The sequence below is a fragment of the Tiliqua scincoides genome, chromosome 1 (assembly GCF_035046505.1).
Source record: "Tiliqua scincoides isolate rTilSci1 chromosome 1, rTilSci1.hap2, whole genome shotgun sequence".
NCBI lineage: Eukaryota > Metazoa > Chordata > Lepidosauria > Squamata > Scincidae > Tiliqua > Tiliqua scincoides.
The window spans coordinates 17,055,672-17,076,128 of NC_089821.1; the positions used below are offsets into that span (position 1 = coordinate 17,055,672).

General features: G+C 40.5%; 1 protein-coding gene across 4 annotated transcripts in view; it reads right to left on the reverse strand.

Moving 5' to 3' along the window:
* Positions 1-20,457, reverse strand: part of UBR1 (ubiquitin protein ligase E3 component n-recognin 1) — a 97,242-nt gene that overhangs the window by 7,606 nt on the left and 69,179 nt on the right. For 3 of the 4 annotated variants that reach the window (XM_066631190.1, XM_066631174.1, XM_066631182.1), the window contains 15 exons: positions 20,100-20,281; positions 16,929-17,134; positions 16,193-16,286; positions 15,477-15,629; positions 13,778-13,875; positions 12,020-12,113; positions 11,235-11,383; positions 10,024-10,079; positions 7,946-8,042; positions 7,647-7,714; positions 7,148-7,298; positions 5,354-5,441; positions 4,511-4,644; positions 1,297-1,405; positions 282-338 (listed from right to left, as the gene is read on the reverse strand). In XM_066631190.1, the coding sequence (XP_066487287.1) occupies positions 282-338; positions 1,297-1,405; positions 4,511-4,644; positions 5,354-5,441; positions 7,148-7,298; positions 7,647-7,714; positions 7,946-8,042; positions 10,024-10,079; positions 11,235-11,383; positions 12,020-12,113; positions 13,778-13,875; positions 15,477-15,629; positions 16,193-16,286; positions 16,929-17,134; positions 20,100-20,281 (1,736 nt within the window). The remainder of the gene's footprint in view (positions 1-281; positions 339-1,296; positions 1,406-4,510; positions 4,645-5,353; positions 5,442-7,147; positions 7,299-7,646; positions 7,715-7,945; positions 8,043-10,023; positions 10,080-11,234; positions 11,384-12,019; positions 12,114-13,777; positions 13,876-15,476; positions 15,630-16,192; positions 16,287-16,928; positions 17,135-20,099; positions 20,282-20,457) is intronic. The other variant, XM_066631167.1, reaches the window with a different exon arrangement.

Consider the following 20,457-nt stretch of genomic DNA (forward strand, 5'->3'; position numbering starts at 1 on the left):
AGCGATACATTTGTATTAGAATAAAGCTTACAGTAAGTTATAAAATCATCACAGGAGAAATTAGAAAGTTAAGTCACTGATGTATGCCAGGATTGTTTGAAGTATGTTTTACCCCACCTTTCAGTCCAAGGATCCCAAAAGCAAATATAATTAAACTTTAGGACATTTTTTAAAAAGCAACTTAAAAAGTGATTTAAAAAATAAGAACTAGAAATCTGAATATTTAAGTCTGTTCAACTAAGACCGTTTCTGTCTCAGAACTCTAAGAAAGTCAAACTAACCTTATTGCAATGCTTTTCCCCTTCAGAACACTTAGAACAGCAGGATCTGCACACCACCTACAGGAGAAATTCTTTATGAATACTGTTATATGTAGTACTCTTTTATTGCCTATTTACAGAAAAATAGTTAAATAGGTGCTTTGCTACTCTTACTGAGAATTACAATTGCTGCCTATATTAGTAAAGCGGTTAACTGCCGTGTTTCCTCAAAAATAAGACCTACCCCGAAAATAAGACCTAGTGTGTTTTTTGAGAATTGCTGAAATATAAGACTTGCCCCGAAAATAAGACCTAGTTGTGATCAGGGCCAGGACGGGGGGGGCGGGGGGGCGGAAGGGGTCCTCTGGTGGGGGGGGTGGACAACATGGCCAGGAACGCTGCACTCCCGCGCCCGCCACCTAGAAAGCGCCTGCTGTGCTGCCTTGGGCAGAGGACACCTAGGAGGAGCTGAGGCAGGAAGCAGCAAGCAGCAAGCGAGGCAACCCTGCCTACCGGGCTCTGAGGCTCTCCACACTTTCCAGGGAGTAAGTCCCATTAACTATAAAGAGACTGACTTCTGAGTACACAGGCAGGTAGGGATCCTCCTGGGCGCTTAGGGGACACCCTCTCCATACCTTCCAGGGAGTAAGTCCCATTAACTATAAAGGGACTGACTTCTGAGTAGACAGGCAGGCAGGCAGGCATCTCCCTGGAGAAACACCCTCTCCACACCATCCAGGGAGTAAGTCCCATTAACTATAAAGGAACTGACTTCTGAGTAAACAGGCAGGCAGGCATCCTCCTGGGTGCTGAGGGGATATTTCTGTAAGGTATATTTTTGTACATGAATGACTGTGGATTGTTGTACATTTAAAAAAAATTAGACCTACCCCCAAAATAAGACCTAGTGTGTTTTTTTGAGCCAAAAAAAAATATAAGACAGTGTCTTATTTTCGGGGAAACATGGTAGAATTAAGGCAGTGGGCTACAAAATGGGGGAGAGGACAGGGGAGGAATGGGTACTTACAAATCTTACCTTTGGATCAAGGGTTCTACAGTATCCCAATACTCTTGGAAAAGCAAGAACAGGTTGGTGGGTAGTGACAAGTAGGCACAAAGTGCACTGAAATGACTTTCCTCAGCAACTGCAAAGAAAAAGATATCACTGTAGATAAGCCAAGAAATTTTAGCCAATAAATCAAGCTTAGATCATCTTCTTGCCTTATCTGTGAGGTCACTCAGGGCTGTTCAAACAAGTCACAGCACCAGAGAAGCAAGAGGACAATGCAGAGATAATTAGAAAGCTATTTGTCTCCACAGCAACCCCTCCAGGGCAAAGCTGCAGTGAAAGTAACCCGTTATTCTCCTGAGAATAAAAAGCAAGCTAGGGCTCAAGGCTTCCATTCAAATCAAGCAAGCCTCATTCTCTTTAGCAGATACTTCTGCACCCTCGTTCCATTTTGCAAATGTTTGGCAGAGATCGGGTTTTTAAAATACCAGGATATAATATTCATTTCCATTTGAAACGAAGTCCCAGGCTACAATTCAGTGCACCATTACTTAAAAATAACAGCCATGGAAAGCAATGGGGTCTACTTCTGAGTAAAGAGAGTTGCAACTATGTGTAGTTGCACTTGCTCACACTCATTCCTTGTTGCTTGTCTCTACATTGTGAATTGAATTGCGTACTCCCAGTTATGTGTTATATGTTGTATGTTATATGTAGAGCCTCTAGCTAGCTTAACATACCAGGCACCTTAAAGAAGGATTTGATTAATGGTTCAAATCTGCTGTTAAGTTGTTTATAGTGCATTTACTCTGATAGTTAACAAAAAGGTTGTGAAGACCAGAATTTAAAAAGTTAATGAATATAAATGTATCTTATGATCTCTCACTATATTTTTTAATAAATTAAAGACTGTATAGTTTTTAGGTAACAATTACTGGTAGGTTATTTTTCAGGATCTGGCCTCAGGTAAAATCAAACAAAACTATAGTCAGATATCCCCCTAATCCTCTGATTTATCTGAGGGTCATAGAAAATTTCATGATTTTCGGCTCAAAACTTGCCTTCTGTGAGATTGGCTTATACTTGAGCATCTGCAGTAAGTACATAATTAATTGAACAACTTTTTGAAAAATCCTTAAAGTTGCAGTTCCTAAATTTTTTATTTTACTGTAGAAAGTAAATATGTGTTTCAGATGAAGAGCTGTGATGTTTGAGGGACAACCACATTGGGAATAGTCAGTTTAGGTAGATAGTCTATTACAACTACAGATAAGAAATTAATGAAAATTCTTGCTCTTGTGAAGGGTACCTGCACTGGGAGCTTCCTGTTCATTCAGAGGCATAGCTACGTTATTTGACACCCGGGGCCCATAAATTTTTGTCACCCCATACAACATAATTAATTAATTAGTAATTATATTATTAATTATTAATTAATTAACTTACATTTTTATACCACCCTTCCTCTAAGCAGCTCAGGGTGGTGTACATGGTTCCTTCCCTTATTTTGTCCTCATAACAACCCTGTGAGGTAGGTGAGACTGAGAGATAGTAATAGTCATGACATGAAATTAATAATAATGGCCAGAAAATAAATGCAGTTAATATTTCCCCACAAGCAATGGATGAAATTCTGCATCAAATGGTATATAACATGATGGTATTATTCCTAAAAGCCACAATTTCCAGAATTTTGGTCACTAGGGTGTCACCTTCCCCCCCCCCCCCCCCGATGTCTCATTGGCCTGTTTTGAGATAAGACAGTGGTTCTCAAATTTTTAACACTGGAACCCACTTTTTAGAATGAAAATCTGTCCAGGACCCACCAGAAGTGATGTCATGGCTGGAAGTGACATCATCAAACAAAATAAAATAATTATAAATAATTAAAGAAAAACAGATAAATAAGGGGAAGCAAACCCTGTTTCACCAAGTGAATTTTCTCTGTAGCCTGCCTGCAATAACACCCCTCCCACAAAAAAATCAGCCCTCCCCAGTGCCCACCTTACCAGCTGAAGCCTCTGTTTTATTCTGGGGGGGGGGGGGATGCTGCCTTCTGGAGCTGTTGTTAAGCTCCACTTTCATCAGATTGGAACCATGAAGCCAGCCTTGCATTCCCCTTTGCCTGACTTGACCAGCAGCCAAGGCACATTTGCTTACCCGCGAGTAAATGCAACCATGTGGCTTACTTTGGCTTTCCATAGGGCTCGATACATTTGCCTGCTTGGAGAGAGGAACTTCCTTCTTGGGTGTTTTTTGGGGGCAGCTTTCATTGGACAGGAACCTTTCTGGAGTTGTTGGATTCCTCTCAGCCCGCCCTTTCCGATGGACTAAGGCACGTTCGCCTACTTGCGAGTAAACGCATGATATGACTTTGTTTCACTTTCCATAGGGCTCCATGCATTATTTTGTTTCTGGTTTTTTGGCTATAACTTTTGAAGGAAATGAGATATTTCAATTTGTTTTTTGCATTGCATTCCGCCGGAAAATGCGCATCCAACGGTATATAGCATGATGGGGTTACGCCTAACCTTCGTGGTGTTAGCGATGTTGGGGCATTTGCGGTGTCACCCCTTCAAGGGTGGTACCTGGGGTGGACCGCCCCACTGCCTCCCACTAGCTATGCCACTGTGTTCATTTACTACAGAAGTAAAATGAAAGATTACTATGAATGCTCAAGCTGTAAGCCTCTTCCCCATGTTAAACAAACATAGAAAGAAGTGAAAGCTAAGTCCATGCAGTTTGTAGGATGCAAACATTCCAAATACAGGAGTCTACGAAGTTAGGAAGTCTGTCCACAAGAGATAAACTTCGATGGAAGGGGCTAAGACCCATGTGATACTACAGCTGACAGCATTAAACTATGAGGCTATACTTTAACTATGCCTCCTTTTTCACTCTGACTACCTCCATCATTCAACAAAAAAAAGACAAACAGCATTCAGAAACAATACTGTACTTGAGCCTCCTGGTTACTCTACTGAAGAAAGGAGTTGATGACAAAACAGTTAAAAGTTCAGACTTGCAGGATACTGACAAAGACTTTTGAGAAACTGGTTGAAAGAGGGGTCTAAATGTCCAAAACACATACATTTGTGAAGAAGAGCTATTAACACAAAACGGAGGATTTCATGAACAGAAATTTCTAGGCAGCCATTTTGTGGCAGCCACTATTTGTACAACGGATAGTTCTTTGATTTCATTTTTCATCTGATAGGAATCACTGAACCTCACTGCTTACCTACAGAAAGTTCCTCAGGTGGAGGCACTCCCAGCAAATAATGGAAAAACAGAGCAGCACAACGAAGGTAGGGTGTGATGCCCTTCTTAATACAATCCCATAGATACCAGCCTGGAACTCTTTGGGTATAGCAACTGCAACACAGAAAAAGCCCTATCAGTGAAAGTTAAGTACATCCTCCCAGGAAATATTCCTAGAGCCACTATATTATAACAGATCTGTAACACAAATACATGCTTGGGAGATTTGCTGACAATTGTAATAGCAATATCAGCTGTTTACATTGCTAGACTTGATAGTTTCCTGCCGAAAATACTACATTAACAGTTCTGATTGCAATTGCCAATACATCTTCACAGAGAATGATTTTATATGAAAAATCAAATGTACTGACTAACACTGACAGCAAATTTTCTCAGATTTGTAAATGAAACTGGAAATCTGCTTGGTGTCAATATATTTTGGAAAAATCTCATTTATGAGAACTGCTAAGAACTTGTAAATCACTATCTAAAAGAGAAATAGGCCTATAAGACTGTAGGAGTCTCATCCAACTTGGGAACTTAAAAAATAAATGCCTCCTTAAAGAATCCAGAGATGCAGGGAAAATACCTGGCACTGAGTTTCATTCCACTTGTGAAAATAGCATCAAGTGAGTAGAAACAGGAACTAAAATTTATTTTACTATTAACACACTGAGACCTACACCTGGAAGCTGAAAGGCAGCAAAAAATATTAAAGGAATTTCTCACATAAGTAAATCCACTTGTTCTGAAGCTGCAGATAAGGAAGACCCATTCTATATGCTCATCCATTGATGCAGGTTGCCAACATGCTACTTACCCACTTGTGTATCTGAAAATTTCTTTACAGAAAGTGTCGGCTGCATGTGCTTCCTCACTGTTGTCCTGAACCTGAGCAGAGGAACATTCTATGGGAAAAAAATTGGTTAAACATTTATCATCCAACAAAATAATTAAGTAACAAACAAACAAAACAATTTAAAACAATGGTGACTGATGAAAGTATTTGGGGGAAACAATGATAGAAAATGTCCACTGCAGAAACACAGTGGGGAGGGGGCTAGTTAGAATGAAGCCCACCCCCCACCTCCAAGATAGATCTCCTCCTGGAAACTTCGTGCATCCTGCCTTAAGTTCCATCAGGAAGAAGTGTGGAATAAATTACTCATGTAAAAAAATGGAAACTATCCCCGGTAGCAGAGGATAGCGTGTAGGTGCAAGTGGGAGAAATATGTTGAGCAAAAATGGATGCTCAGACCAGCACACTGACTCCCACCACCGTTTTGTACAAAGCTCAGACCTATATAGTTTTGCAAGTTGTCTTGATTGCTCCAGGGACAAAGGGTAGCAGAGTGTGTGCTCAGTCCTCCACCTCTGAACGACTAAGGAGTTGTTCAGATCCTTTCCTAACTGTCCTCCACTAACTGAATTGCAACAGCATATTTCAATGTCCATCACTTCTTTTTCCCCAACCCAAGTGAAGAAAGAAAGGAGCTGGGTGAAATGATTTTGATATGGAAGGGCAGAGACCACTCATCCACTTTCTTGCCCAGAAAGACACAAAGAGATTTTGAAAGGCAGTCATAGCTAGGGTACGGGGAATACTGAGTGGTAAGAGAAGTGTACTGGCAAGCAGGAGTTCCCTCAAGAGGCAAGCGCTGAGAAGATGGAGAACAGGCCTCTCTACAGCAATTCTGCTTAGTAACACCTTTCGTTGGCCAGCACACCTTCCCTGGATCCAGAACTAGCACACCTACTTGCTCTTCTATGTTAATTAGAGATAAAAGTGAAGTGTGCATGTTCAACCTATGGTCAGATTTTGGTGTTGTTTACAAGCAAGGGATCATTCTTATATTTTCTCTGCATGGGTAGGAGTCCTCTAATGTCAGCTAAGATTCTCTCCCATACTTTCCCCCACCATTTAGGCTCCTGGGATGTCTGCACATAGTTTACAAATGTAAGGAGGAAGTCTGGCAATTTGAATGCATCAAAAATTCTTGCTAAAATATCTAAAATTGACCATAGACCAAAGCACCTAGAAAAATCCACCAGTACCAGGGGACAACCACTAAAGCTTAGTGGCAGGAGAGTTAAACCAGACAAAAGGAAATATTTATTTACCCAGTTTCAAATTCCTTGCAACAGTATACCGTCTTTAAAAGAAATTGGACAGATTTAAGGAGGAAAGATTAATTACAGTGATTATAAACCACAGTGTGACTACATGTAACTTCCTGGTTTTGGAGGCAGCCTAGCTCTGAATGCTTGATGCAAGGGAGTGGCAACAGGAGACAGACATATTGGATGCAATCCTAACCCCTTATACCAGTGCTTTCCAGCACTGGCATAGCAGTGCCAATGGGACGTGTGCTGCATCCTGCAGTTGGGTGTCACTCACGGAGGCCTCCTCAAAGAAAGGGAATGTTTGTTCCCTTACCTCAGAGCTGCATTGCCCTTATGTCAGTGCTGGAAAGCACTGACATAAGGGGTTAGGATTGCGCCCATTGTTGTCTTGAGAACTTCCTGAGGCATCTGCTGAGTCACTGTGAGATACAGGAAACTGGACTAGATGGGTCCTTTGCATGATCCAGCAGGGTTCTTCTGATATTCTTACCTGTTGTGGTGGTAAGAATGATTTGTATTATGTGTGCCATGGTGACCAAATGGAAGAGGTACAGTTGATTACAGGCAGAGCTAATAGATGAAGGCTGCAAGTCCACAGAATTTTCCCAATACAAAGATGGAAATGATAATACAGCACCGACCTACAGAAGAAAGACACTGGTAAGATTTATATTCACAATCCATTCAAAAAAGTAATTTCACAAGTACTACAAAATACACCTCAAAGATAGTTGTAAGTCATTAACCAACAAAGCATTTAGATCTGATGTTATGTTTTAAGTTCAAAGTGAAAATCTGCAATATTTAAGAAATACAAGTCAAATAAGCAAAACAGCAGTCTCAGCATACTCCCTATAATGACCGCTAAGGAAAGGTATTGAAGACATGACTAGAAAGTGGGACTATTCCTTAAAGGAATAATATCTGTATACAGCAAGTTTCAACACTTGCAAAAATCAGGGTCCCAATAAACAACTTACAGCACTTACCAAAACATGGAACATATCTACATCCAGAAGCGACGGCGTGTCTTCTACTTTTAAACTGGGAAGAAGAACTACAAGAACAAATCATATATTTTATGAACATTTTGTTTTCAGTAAGGTCACAACAAAATGACAAGTAGTTGCATCATATGGAACATGAGATGCCTCGTCTCTCAATTCTTGCCAACCCTTTCTCCATCCAAGCCCACTGGACAAACTTCTTGCCTTTTCTCTGAATTATGTAACCGCATTAGTGGACGTTATTTGCAAGAAGATACTCTTTCCAAAACTGTGATAATTACCTCCTAGGAGACGTACAAGATGTCCGTGGATCAGGCTTTGTGGTGATGTAGTCCTCTGAGCAGCTGCAAACTGCAGCAGTGATTTAAGACCACTGTGCTACAGGTCAAGAGAGGGGTAGAAAGATTTAAATAAAGGAAATTTACCAGTTTACTTCAAACGTCTACATTCTGGTGGCTGGAGGACACAGTACTCAAAACCTGGATTGATAAGGACTAGCAAGTAGGAAGAACAAACATAATCAAGGAGGATGGTACTTGGATTGCCAATACTTGCTGAACTAAAAGGCTATAAATGAAAAACTTGGGATGCAATCTGAAAGACTACTTAAGAAATATCCAAAGCTTTATATGTACCCACTGGAATTTTAATTTTTTTTTCTTAGAGTAGCAGACACCTAGATTTTAAAGCTATTTGTCTTGCTGCATTGGGGGAGGTGTGTTAACTGCTGACTGAGGGCACAGTCCTAACCCCTTATGTCAGTGCTTTTCAGCACTAGCATAGCTGTGCCAGGGGGATGTGTGTTGCATTCTGCAGTTGGGTGTCACTCATGGAGGCCTCCTCAAAGTAAAGGAATGTTTGTTCCCTTACCTCAGAGATGCATTGCCCTTATATCAGTGCTGGAAAGCACTGACATAAGCAGTTAGGATTGCACCCTGAGATGTTCAGCTCCAAAGCCCTGCTGAACACCTGAAGCTATCAGTTTCATTTTCTTTGATTGGGTACTATGTACAGGTGGGGCTTTGGTATCTGCAAGGGATTTGTTCTCAGCCCCTCACGGATACCAAAAACTGCAAATAATGAAATCTGATTTCAGCCCCTTAAACCAGGGGTGTCAAACTCATTTAATACAGAGGGCTAAATAGCATTCAAGATGCCTGCTGAGGGCCAGAAGTGATGTCATAAAAGTAGGCTATGACCAGAAAAAAAGCACTTTTTCTCTCTTAGGAACTGATAGAAGAGAAAAATTTTGATCACATTTTCAAGATATGAGATTGCCCAATTATCATGCAGGCTGCTCTTTCTGCAATGACACGTCAGCACAGCTTAGCAGCTGAGAGTAGCCAAGTGTGGTGCTGAGAGAGCTCTAGGGCCTGATAAAGAGCAGGCGGCTGCATTCCTCCTACAAGCATTGTTTGACACGCCTGCCTTAAACCCTCCAAAGGCAACCGGAGTTGTGCTCCAAAGGTTTTCTGAAGCGTCTACAAAAACAACTGGAAGTGACGTTTTTATGCCTTTTAAGGAATTCTGATCCCCTGGGCCTCAGAATGCCTTAAGAGGCATAAAAATGTCACTTCTAGTTTCCCTTGGGAAACTAGAAGTAGCTTTTTTTGCTGTAAGCTTTTTCCCCCCATTCCGAAGCCCGTAGAGGCCACGGGCAGACGTGCACAACCTCCGTGGGCTTCAGAAAGCCCTCCGGAGGTGACCAGAGTGTCTTCGGATGATTCAGATTGCGCCAAGTCTCACTCAACGCGGGACCCATGTTGAGTCAGATCCATGGATGTAAAAATCTGTGGATAAACAGGCTTCAACTATATTTCATTATTTTTCTTTATACATTATCCAAGTACAAGCATATGCTACCATAAATATACTCAATATCACACTTACCTTCCATATCTGGAAACAAGCAATAATTAGTTCGGTGAAAGACATGCAGTAACAAAATAAAAGAACTGCCATGACTGATGGTCCATCTAAACCAGGACTCTTTGGGTTTCTCCATGGATTCTTCTGGCTATGACCAGAAACGCAATGGAGAAACCCAATTCTTGCAGTTTGTCCAAACCTATTTGTTACTATTACAAATTTTGTTACAAAAAATACTATTTGAATCAGCTAAGTTTGGCAGCCAGCTATGTGAACTGCAGAGTGGTTTCCAGAGTGTCGCAACTCATACATTCACCTTCAAGTCACATCTGTATTTATTACTTATATTTTTCAGATACAAAAATGAATTTGCAGTAATTTACGGAATTTGACGTAATATGGGAATGGAGATTCTCTTGGGAAACTGCTAATATATTTGCCATGTCACAATTGCCTGTTATTTATTAATTGAATTTTGGTTCATTCATACCTGTCTATTTTGCAGAGATCCAAATAAAGGCTTGCCCTCATCTTCTAGAAGATTTTCTTAAAGTGAAACAAAGAAAGTTTATAGTGGAGATCTACTCTAAAAGCAGCCAGAATGGTTTGCATGTCAACTCAGAGAGCTTCTGAATCTTTGTTCAAGTAGATTATGAATCCAAATGTATTCACAGAGCTATTATGATTATGATTATGATTATACCGTTTCTCAACAAAGTTCACAAAGCGGTTTACGGAGAAAATCAAACAACTAATGGCTCCCTGTCCGAAAAGGGCTCACAATCTAAAAAGATGCAGAAGAACACCAGCAGATAGCCACTAGAAAAGACATTGCTGGGATGAGGAGGAACAGTTATTCTCTCCTGCTGAATAAAAGAAGAGCACCCACTTGAAAAAGTGCCTTTTACCCAAATAGCAGGAGCTATGCATTCTATTGTGTATTACATACATTTTCTGGAGAAAATTGTAAACCATTATTATATACAATTTCTGGAGAACCTGCTATTAGAAGCAAGTTGCATTAAATTCAATGCGAGTAACTTCCCACTTAGCACTACCACTAGCTTTCATTAACTTTCACAAGTATAGGTTTGATATGCTCATTTAGCAACTATGCACCAAGCAATACTACCTTTTAATAATATACCTCTGAGGCATAACCAAGTCTTTAAAACAGAAGAGTTTTACATAAGCAGAGTTGGCAGATACACTAATAAAGTCCAGAGTCTTAAAGTGATGCCATCTAATTTTTAATCATTATCTTTTCAGATGGAAAAAAACAAGATTTTTGGTTTAAACTCTGAACACTGTTGACACCAGTTGTAGGGCAAACACCATCTATAAAACAGCTGTGTGCTGTTTTATAACCTGTGAGAACTGAGTACAGAAATCTCCAACTAAAATGGATATTTGAAGTCCACCCAACCTATTTGTCAAACTAGTACAAAGAGGTGGTTTAGGAAACAATGACGCTTTGAAAGTACAAGGCATTTCACCTCTCATTCTAAATTACAGGGCTTGACAGCGGGGACAGTAAAGGTTTGTTTTGCCCAATATTTGTCTACTTTAATACTGTTCCCTGTACTAGTATGCCAGAACCTACATTTTAATAGCTTCACTACATTCCCAACTCTAGAGTTCCAACAATTTCAGGCCCAAAACTAAAACTGGAGTTGTGGAAAAAAAGTATTTTTTACTTACCTAAACACTGGATAGTATAAGCACACGTGCTCCAAGTCATCATAGGAATACGTGGATCAGTTTCATTGGGAGCAACCTTTAAACCAATTCTGTAAATTGCAGTGGCAAACAGAATCACCATCTCTTTGATACTATCAGAATATTTGAATCTGTGGAGGACACCAGCAGAATATCAGGCTATAAACCACTGCTAGAAGGTACTTGAAGTACAAGAGATAAGATTATTTGCCAGATCAGTCAACTTTATTTTTATTTCAGAAAATGTCAACGGCAGTTTGTCACAGTGAACTAGCCATCCCCACTAAAACATCTGAATTCCACTTTTCAACCAGATGCTTTTACTCACTACAGTGGACTCGGGTATCTGTAATTGAAATAAATCGTATTAAAGGGATATAACTAACACAATGACAATCAATTAGATAAAACTGTCTGCTGTTCACGTCACTGACCAATCAGAGATGTTTTCCAAAGTTGTTATTAAAGTGGGACAAATAAACCATTTACAGCATGCATAATTTATGAATACTCTTTTTGCAACATAAGTAAAGAGAATAACTACTGGAGTAATATAAAGGAACAGAACTGTCATAAGATACATTTCTTCTTTACTGTCTATACACAATGGAGAGAACTCCACTGGTAGCAAGCTTCTTAACTAATGAGAAGGCCATTTCACATAGATAAAAATCTGCTTTCCCAAATACTGATGCTTTAACCGAACAAAATGATGCCCATTGTAAATCAGATCTAAAGAAAGGAGGGAAGTGATTCTTAACACTTACGAAGGTTGAACTCCAAAGCTAAGAATGGAATGGAATTCTGACGATGAATCTTCCATTTCTTTACCAAGTAAGGAAGGAGCAATTTGTTTTTCTTCTTTGAAAGAAATACATTCATAAGTCATGCTATTTTATCTTACAAAACCGAAATACAGTTACAGGTTGGGCATCCCTTATATGAGGTATTTGGGATCAGAAGTGTTTTGGATATCAGATTTTTCCATATTTTGGAATACTTGCATATACCTATTGAGCCATCTTGGGGATGGGGCCCAAGTCTAAACACAAAATTCATTTATGTTTCATATACACCTATAACATAGCCAGAAGGTAATTTTATACAATATTTAAAATAATTTTGTGCATTTTGTGTAACCGTCACATGAGGTCACACATGAGGTGTGAAATTTTCCACTTGTGGCATCATGATGCTCAAAAAAAGTTGTGGTTTTTGAAATATTTTGCACTTCAGAATTCTGGATTAGGGATGCCCAACCTGTATTAATTTTACTGTAAAATGTCTTACAACATGTAATCTTCAGTATATAGATCTAGCCATAATGCCTATACAACACCCTATTCTAAGAATAAAACAGGGTTCTATTCTGTACTGATAAATGCCTGAAACACTTCAAACACCTCTTCCTGAATTGGGGAGGTGTTGTAGCTCAGTGGTTGAAAGCATGCTTTACATGCAGTAGGTCACAAGTTACATGTTACAGGTACAGGTTTAAACTAAGGTCTCTGAAATCTCCAGCTGTGGCTGAAAAATATACCTGTCAAACCTTGAAGAACCACTACAGCATAGGCAGTACTGATTTAGATCAGTCAAGGGTTTGACTCAGTCTAAAGCAGCTTCCCACATTCCTATAAGGAATCTCAAAAATACGTAAACACCTACACACACCAGATCCCTTCAATACCAATTTCCTAATACTCTTGAATACCAGCCTATATTTGTGAACTTCAGGGCGCAATCCTAATCCCTTATGTCAGTGCTTTCCAGCACTGGCATAGAGGTGCCAATGGAACATGTACTGAATCCTGCAGTTGGGTGTCACTCCCAGAGGCCTCCCTAAAAGTAAGGGAATGTTTGTTCCCTTACCTCAGAGCTGCATTGCCCTTATGTCAGTGCTGGAAAGCACTGACATAAGGGGTTAGGATTGTGCTCTCAGTTGTAGAACCAGTCACTAACCCATTCCAATACAGCATATCATATTAATGTGTAGTTATGTGATTCAATCCAACATAAAAGAAATGGGGTTAATATCTCAATGTATTACATGTGAACAAACTACCTAAAGGAAAAGACAATGAAAAGTAACGAGCAAGTAACCACTGGATTTTAATATCATCAATCAGTACAATAAATTGAGTCCTTATCCATTCAATTTGCACTGGAGGGTAGGGAAGAAAAATTCCTCCTTTTGCAACTCTTTACACGCTCTTAGGGAGGCCATGTTCCATTCTAAGAGATGGGGAATCAGGAGATACAAATTAAGCCACACAATTGGACTGCAATGCTTTTCAAACATTTAACAAAAACAATTGATTAATGCTTAAATGTCTAAGAACTCAGGGTAGTAACTGGACTAGTGCTTTCACCATTGTGAGCTCCTTCTTCCAATGTAAGGAGCATTCCCCTTACATCCCTATGTATCCAGAGGCAACTCCTAACCACAAAAGAACTGGGCAGGATGCTGCCTGCTGCCAACTCTTAAAAGTGTTTCCCTAAATGTAAAGCTTTGAATGTCTACAAACCTTTCATATTTTTCTTGTTGTAACCAGATATCCGGGCCATAACAATCTCTATCCACTTTGACAAAGACAGTAGTTGAGCCACCACCTCTGCATCCTCACTGGAAATTTAAAAAGAAAAAAAAAAGGAGGTATAAGGATAGTGGTAGTTTTAATACCCAAAAAACACATATTTAGAAACCAGCCTTTAAGATGCTACCATAAAAGCTCTCCAGCTGTTAATGCAGGTGGTGGGAAACTTGTCCGGTTCCCCGCCTGCATGACGTGGTGAGCAGCTATTGGTCGGGGGAGGGGGCAAGCTGGGGCGTAGTTTAAAGGCTGGCGCCCATGCTTTCCCAGCCTCTTTGTTCCTCGGCAGCAGTGGAAAGAGCAGCGGGAGCTACAGCATTGAGGCGACGAGGGACTAGCCTGCCAGGCCAGAGGGGCTGGGGAGGGTAATCTGGTGACAGGGGTGGGTTGCAGCTTTCCTCTGGAACAGGGGTGTCCAAACCCCTGCCCTGAGGCCACTTATGGCCCTCAAGGCCTCTCAATGCATCCCTCAGGGAGCCCCCAGTCTCCAATTAGCCTTTGGCCCTCTGGAGATTTGTTGGAGCCTGCACTGGCCCGACACAACTGCTCTCAGCGTGAGGGCAACTGTTTGACATTTCACGTGAGCTGTGGATGAAGGTTCCCACCACAGCTTGTTGTTTCACATCTGTGATGCAGTAGCAGCAGCAAAGGAAAGGCCAGCCTTGCTTTGTGCAAGGCCTTTTATTGGCCTTGAGCTATTGCAAGACCTTCATTCATTCATATAAGTTCCATCTTTAATATATTCATTTATGTAAACTTATGTAAATTTATTCAAATTTTAAATGTAAATTAGTTCTTTAAATTAGTTCTTTCTTTAAATGTAAATTAGTTCATCCTTCAGTATCTGCAGGGCTTTGGTAAAAGCCCCCCTGCAGATACCAGGGTTCACTTTTAAAAATGCTTAAAACTGTCAAAATAAGCCAGAAAATTTCCCCACCTTCACACTGCAAAATCGCTGCATTTTCAGCACTGCAGTGCAGTCTGTGCTCCTGGAAGTCACTTCCAGGTCATACATAAGAACAGCCCCACTGGATCAGGTCATAGGCCATAGGCCCATCTAGTCCAGCTTCCTGTATCTCACAGCAGCCCACCAAATGCCTCAGGGAACACACAAGACAGCAAGAGACCTGCATCCTGGTGCCTTGCGACTGTCTTGCATCCATGCGACTGTCTCCCTTGGGTCTGGCTCGCCTCAGAATGGATTACGCGATGCATTCTTGTTGAGTCAGGACCAAGGGGTTGTCAACCTGAAAATGGCTTCTGGGAGCACAGAAGACTGCCCTGCAGTCTGAAAATGGAGTAGTTTTGCAGTATGAAGATAGGGAAACTTTTGGGGAAGGTGGGGACAATTTTAACAATTTTAAGCATTTTTAAATCCATGGATCCTGGACCTGTGGGGACAATTTTAAGCATTTTTAAATCCATGGATGCTGGACCCGTGGATAAAGCAGGGTAAAATGTACTCCATTGCAGGCCACACTGCAAGATCTCAGAATAGGCACAGTTTCATAACGATTACAGATACAAAAGACTCATACAGGAATAGAATAGAATCACATATGCTCCCCTAATAAGCAACAAGAAAATTTCTATCAGATGAAAAATACATTGATAATTAAATGATATAGCATGCCTGTTTATTTTCTGTGATTGCAAAGGAATCATTGGTATCACAGTGTTGCACAGGGATTTGCAAAGCGGGCAGAGATACTCCCCATTCTCCAAGTCAAAAACTTGTTCAACATGAAGACGCTGCCGAGAGTTTAGCTGGATGGCTTCGAAATACCTGAAAGATTCAAATAGCCAAGAGAAATTCTTCTAGTACAACATGCCAAAACAGAGTTTTGATATGTGCTAAATCCTCTTTCATGCCAGAATACATTGCCATTAAGCATTTGGTTTATTGTAGAAACATACTTGAACCAAAGAGAAAAGTAAGAACAAATTACTTGGAAAGTATTGCTTGAGACTTTGGTCTGTACCAAGCAAAGCATTCTTTTATCTCTTCAATGAGTTACAAGGTATTATGGGAGGTAACCAGAAAGAAGAGTGTAGAGAGACATCAGGATATACAGTGTAGACCACAGCTGGTCTACCCCAAGGTAGCAGAAATTCTGGAGCTTCAGATCACTGTAGAAAATCTTCTTTGGAAGGAATAATTCCCATTCCAGACATTTGGACTAAGTTTTTACATAGGGCAACAAAATAAAATGAGCCAACCCTGATACAGTAGAGGTACTGAGATACTTGAGGCTGCTGTTTCTTTTTTACTTTAGCCCTTGGCATTATGCTTAACCATTACGGAACAGAGAGACTGAAAAGTGACTCTAGAATTTATTAAATGCTTACTTCTGCCAGCAGGCAGCGTGCATCACATGGCCACAACTTCCTGTGTGAGTTCCACATGATAAGTCAGGATCCATGAAAAGAGTATCTATTTTATCTATAGAGGAAAAATGATATAAAGAATGGTTATACCATTCCAACATGAAAGCTTGTATTTTGCTTATTTTGTTGTAATAAAATGAACATTAATTCTATGAACAGATATTTTTAAGGAACCAAAAATAGCTCTTTATCTTATTTCCCATTTAGCAACAGTTAAGAAATGACAGATTAACAAATACGTCTCCTGCATTAAGTACCATATTCAGTATTTTAATTTCACTTTTGAATTTCATTAACGTAGATTTTTTATTTTTAACCAAAAGGCAATAACAGGAGCCTACTGGTTGGCTAAACTTTCAGCAATAAACTACAGGTATGTGCCCTTTAGTGATGTTTTTCTTCTCTTACGATTTCATTATAATGAGGCATAGAACGAAGAGGTGGATTTTTATCCATAATACAACTTAAAATCTAGTTTATAGCTATTGTGGCCTATTCCTTGAAATTTCTCTCAGCTGTATCACTTTCCTTTGTGGCTCCAAACTGAGATCTAAGACTATAGGGTTGCATATATACAAACTCAGTCATGACAAAACACCATCGAAATAAATGAGACAAGTTAGTCAGGATTAACTTTCTTTGGATACAATGCTGCATTAGTGACAATGCAAGTAATACCTTGAAAAGAGACACATACCCCCTGAAAGTTCAAGCAGTTTGCCCCTACGCTGGGTTAAGGCAGTGGATCTCTGGACACAGGCAGATAAAACCATGGCAGCAGACTCTAGTGTCACTTCCTGTTCTTCCTGACACAGGATGCAGGTCAACACTTCTTTTTCTGTAACACATGGACCTCGCTTGGGTCCCAAGGCAATTCTGGAGTCATCAATGATTGGTTGAATGCTATGTAGATACAAACCAGTGAAATTTTTGGTCAATATATCAGGTAAGAAAACAATTTATATTTAAATAAAATCAGAAATTAAAAAAGATATAAGTCACAGACATCACTAGGGTTTGCATCACCCAAGGTGAGAGCTTCATTGGGTCACTCCCATGATGGACTTCCTCCCATACCAGACCATACAGAATAAATTACAATGCCATATGCACAGTTTAAATGCAGAGGTATCACTAGGGTTGGTGTCAAGTTCCATTGACTTTATTTTAATATATAACAGTACAGGTCAAGCAACAAATCAGTTACCAACAAAAAACCAGTGGCCAACTTGATAATACACACCTGAATAAGAGTTCTAGTATTAGCTCTGATACATGGAAATGACAGCTGACAAATACAAACAGCTTATTGCTGTGTCATAACACCTCCTCACTGGCACTTAGAACAATCAGTCTCATTGGACAGTTCTGAATTAAGGAAATTCACTTTCTACATAAGAACATAGGAAGAGCCCTGCTGGATCAGGCCGAAAGCCCATCTAGTCCAACTTCTGGTATCTCAGTGGTCTACCAAATGCTTCAGGAAGCACACAAGACAACAGACACAACCTGCTTCCTAGTGCCCCTGCATCTGGCAATCAGAGGCAGCCTGCCTCTAAACCAAGAGCTTGCACATACCTACTAAGACTTATAACCTGTAATGAACTTTTCCACCAGAAATTTGCCCAATCCCCTCTTTAAGGCATCTAGGCAAGATGCCATCACTACTTCCTGTGGCAAAGAGTTCCACAGACTAATTACATGCTGGGTGAAGAAATATTTTCTTCTGTCTGTCCTAACTCTTCCAACACTCAACTTCAGTGGATATCCCCTGGTTCTGGTGTTATGTGAGAGGGAAAAGAGCATCTCTCTATCTACTGTGTCCATCCCCTGTATAATTTTGTATGTCTCAATCATGTTCCCCTCAGGCACCTCTTTTCTAGACTGAAAAGCCCCAAATGCTGTAGCCTTTCCTCATAAGGTAGGTGCCCCAGCCCAGTAATCATTTTGGTTGCTCTCTTCTGCATCTTCTCAATTTCCATTTTGTTATATAAGGCAGTTATAATTTCCTTTTCTGGTTATTTGGCTGCAACCTTTTGATAGAATACAGATATTTCAACACGGTTTGTTTCCCTGCATTCCATATTAAATTATGCATCAAAAGATATATAACATGATGGCATTATTCAAAAATACCGTCACTATTTTTACACTAGCAGTGTCACCCCCCCAACTGCGTCACCAGCTGCAGACTGCACCCCCTAGTGATGCCACTGTTATGAATGAATTACTCGACTCTCAAACAAACTATAACAAAAGTCAAAACTGAATTTAACGATAATCAAGTAGAATACATGAAACAAAACAAATGCATTAGCACAGCAGTCCACGGAATGCTGTAAACATTTTACTAAACTTTCTAAAGCTACATGCCATGAATAATATCCATAATATTTAGTATTTGCAGAGCGCTTTCTGACTGTGCAATATGTTTCACATATATTACCCTAATATAGTCCTTACAACTACCCTGTTAAGTAAGCATTATTATCCACATATTGCAGGTGAGGCAGACAAAGAGACTTACCTAATTACACCTAGGACCCAAGCCTAATCAGTGCACGCTAGCACGTCTGCATGTAAGGCACATCTTCAGTCCTCAGTGCCAGTCCAGCACTGGTGCTAGCCCACTGCCAACCAATGGACTGCCACTGCTCCACAATCATGCGGACTGCCAGGCAGTGGAGAGGTAGGTGGGGCCATGTGGGAGGCAGGTGGAGGACAGGGAGAAGGTGTGCCGGGGAAGTGGGGCAAGAGGGAGGCAAGACCGGTGGAGCGAAGCTGCCGGCCCAACAGAGACTCTTGATGCTACACTGACACTTGGGTCACTGTAGAATCAAGTAGCCCCATTGCAGGGCTACTCGCCTAGGAAGGGGATGAAAGGCCCCTTTTCCTGAGGAGCCATCAGTACTGCCCAGGTTGCACTCAGGATGCAGTGGCAGTCATTTTCGGCACTGCAGCAGCTCTGGGTGCTGGGTAACTCAGGACTGATCTCCTAGTGAGTTTATGACAGAGGTGAGATCTGAACCCAGGAAGTCCCAACTCACAGCTCAGCCACCACATACACAGGCACTTTATATATTTGATAATAATTTTCACGTACTCAGGTTTAAAAGGGAAAGTGTAAGCCCATCACTTTTTTTTTGCCCTGGGATTAAACTTGCCACCAGGAGTATGCCTCACATGCATGTGTTCCAACTCCTGCTACCCAATATAAAGCCTCTTGGTGCTGAGTCAGATCATTGGTCCACACAGCTCTCTATAACCTACACTGGCTGGATGCAGACTTTCTTAGCACTACCTGGAAAAGCCTGAAATTGAACCTAGGAATCTTTTCCATGCAAAGCTTGTGCTCTTCCCCATCCACCTTCACAAAGAGAAATGGACAACAGATCCCAGATGTGAAAAAAAAATTTTTAAGTCATTCTGAACAAGCATAAGAGGGACACGAACAACTGCAAACCTAGCCTACCAACTAGCTGCAGAACAAGCACAAGAGAGACCACAGGCAGCCAGGAAGAACTTGTACAGTTTTGACCTAATCCTGCAAGAAGTGACAAAGTGGGTGAGCAACGAATACTGGAACTTTAAATATTTCTTTCTTGATGCAAAGATTTCCACTGATAGTTTTGTAACAACCATGAATTGAAGTCCAGTACTCAATTTCATAGTAAATAATACTTCTGTAATTCATGAGCATTATAAACAATTTGTCAAGTGCATTGCTTTCATCAGGACAAGGAATAATATCTCAGCTATGCTTGAGCCAATAAAATTGCCCACTCATTGGCAGTTCTGATTATTTTGTGTAACTTTATATTGCTGAAAGTTAGTCAAGATTTGATTACAAATTATTTTCCCTTCCTACCTTTCCTCTTCCATAACTTCTCTTCCTTGTATTTCTTGTGTGTTTTCATATAAGATCTTGTGAGTTTCAATGAAGTTCTTCTGCAAAGCAGACATTTGGGCCATGATCTTCTGGCGATGTAGTCTGGCTGCTTCTGCCTTCCTCTTTCTCTCTGCTTTCTCCTTGTCCTGAGTTTTTTGCATCTTTTTAGTAGGGGATAACAACAAGCATCTTATTAATTAGCAAAAACAGACAAAATAAAATCCAGAAAAACTGCCTTCTTCCACTAATAATGGTTTATGTAACAGGATCCATTTTGTAGTTTGCTGTAGACTTGCCCCAAAGTAAATGCTTCACCTCCAAATCCCAAAACCTCCCA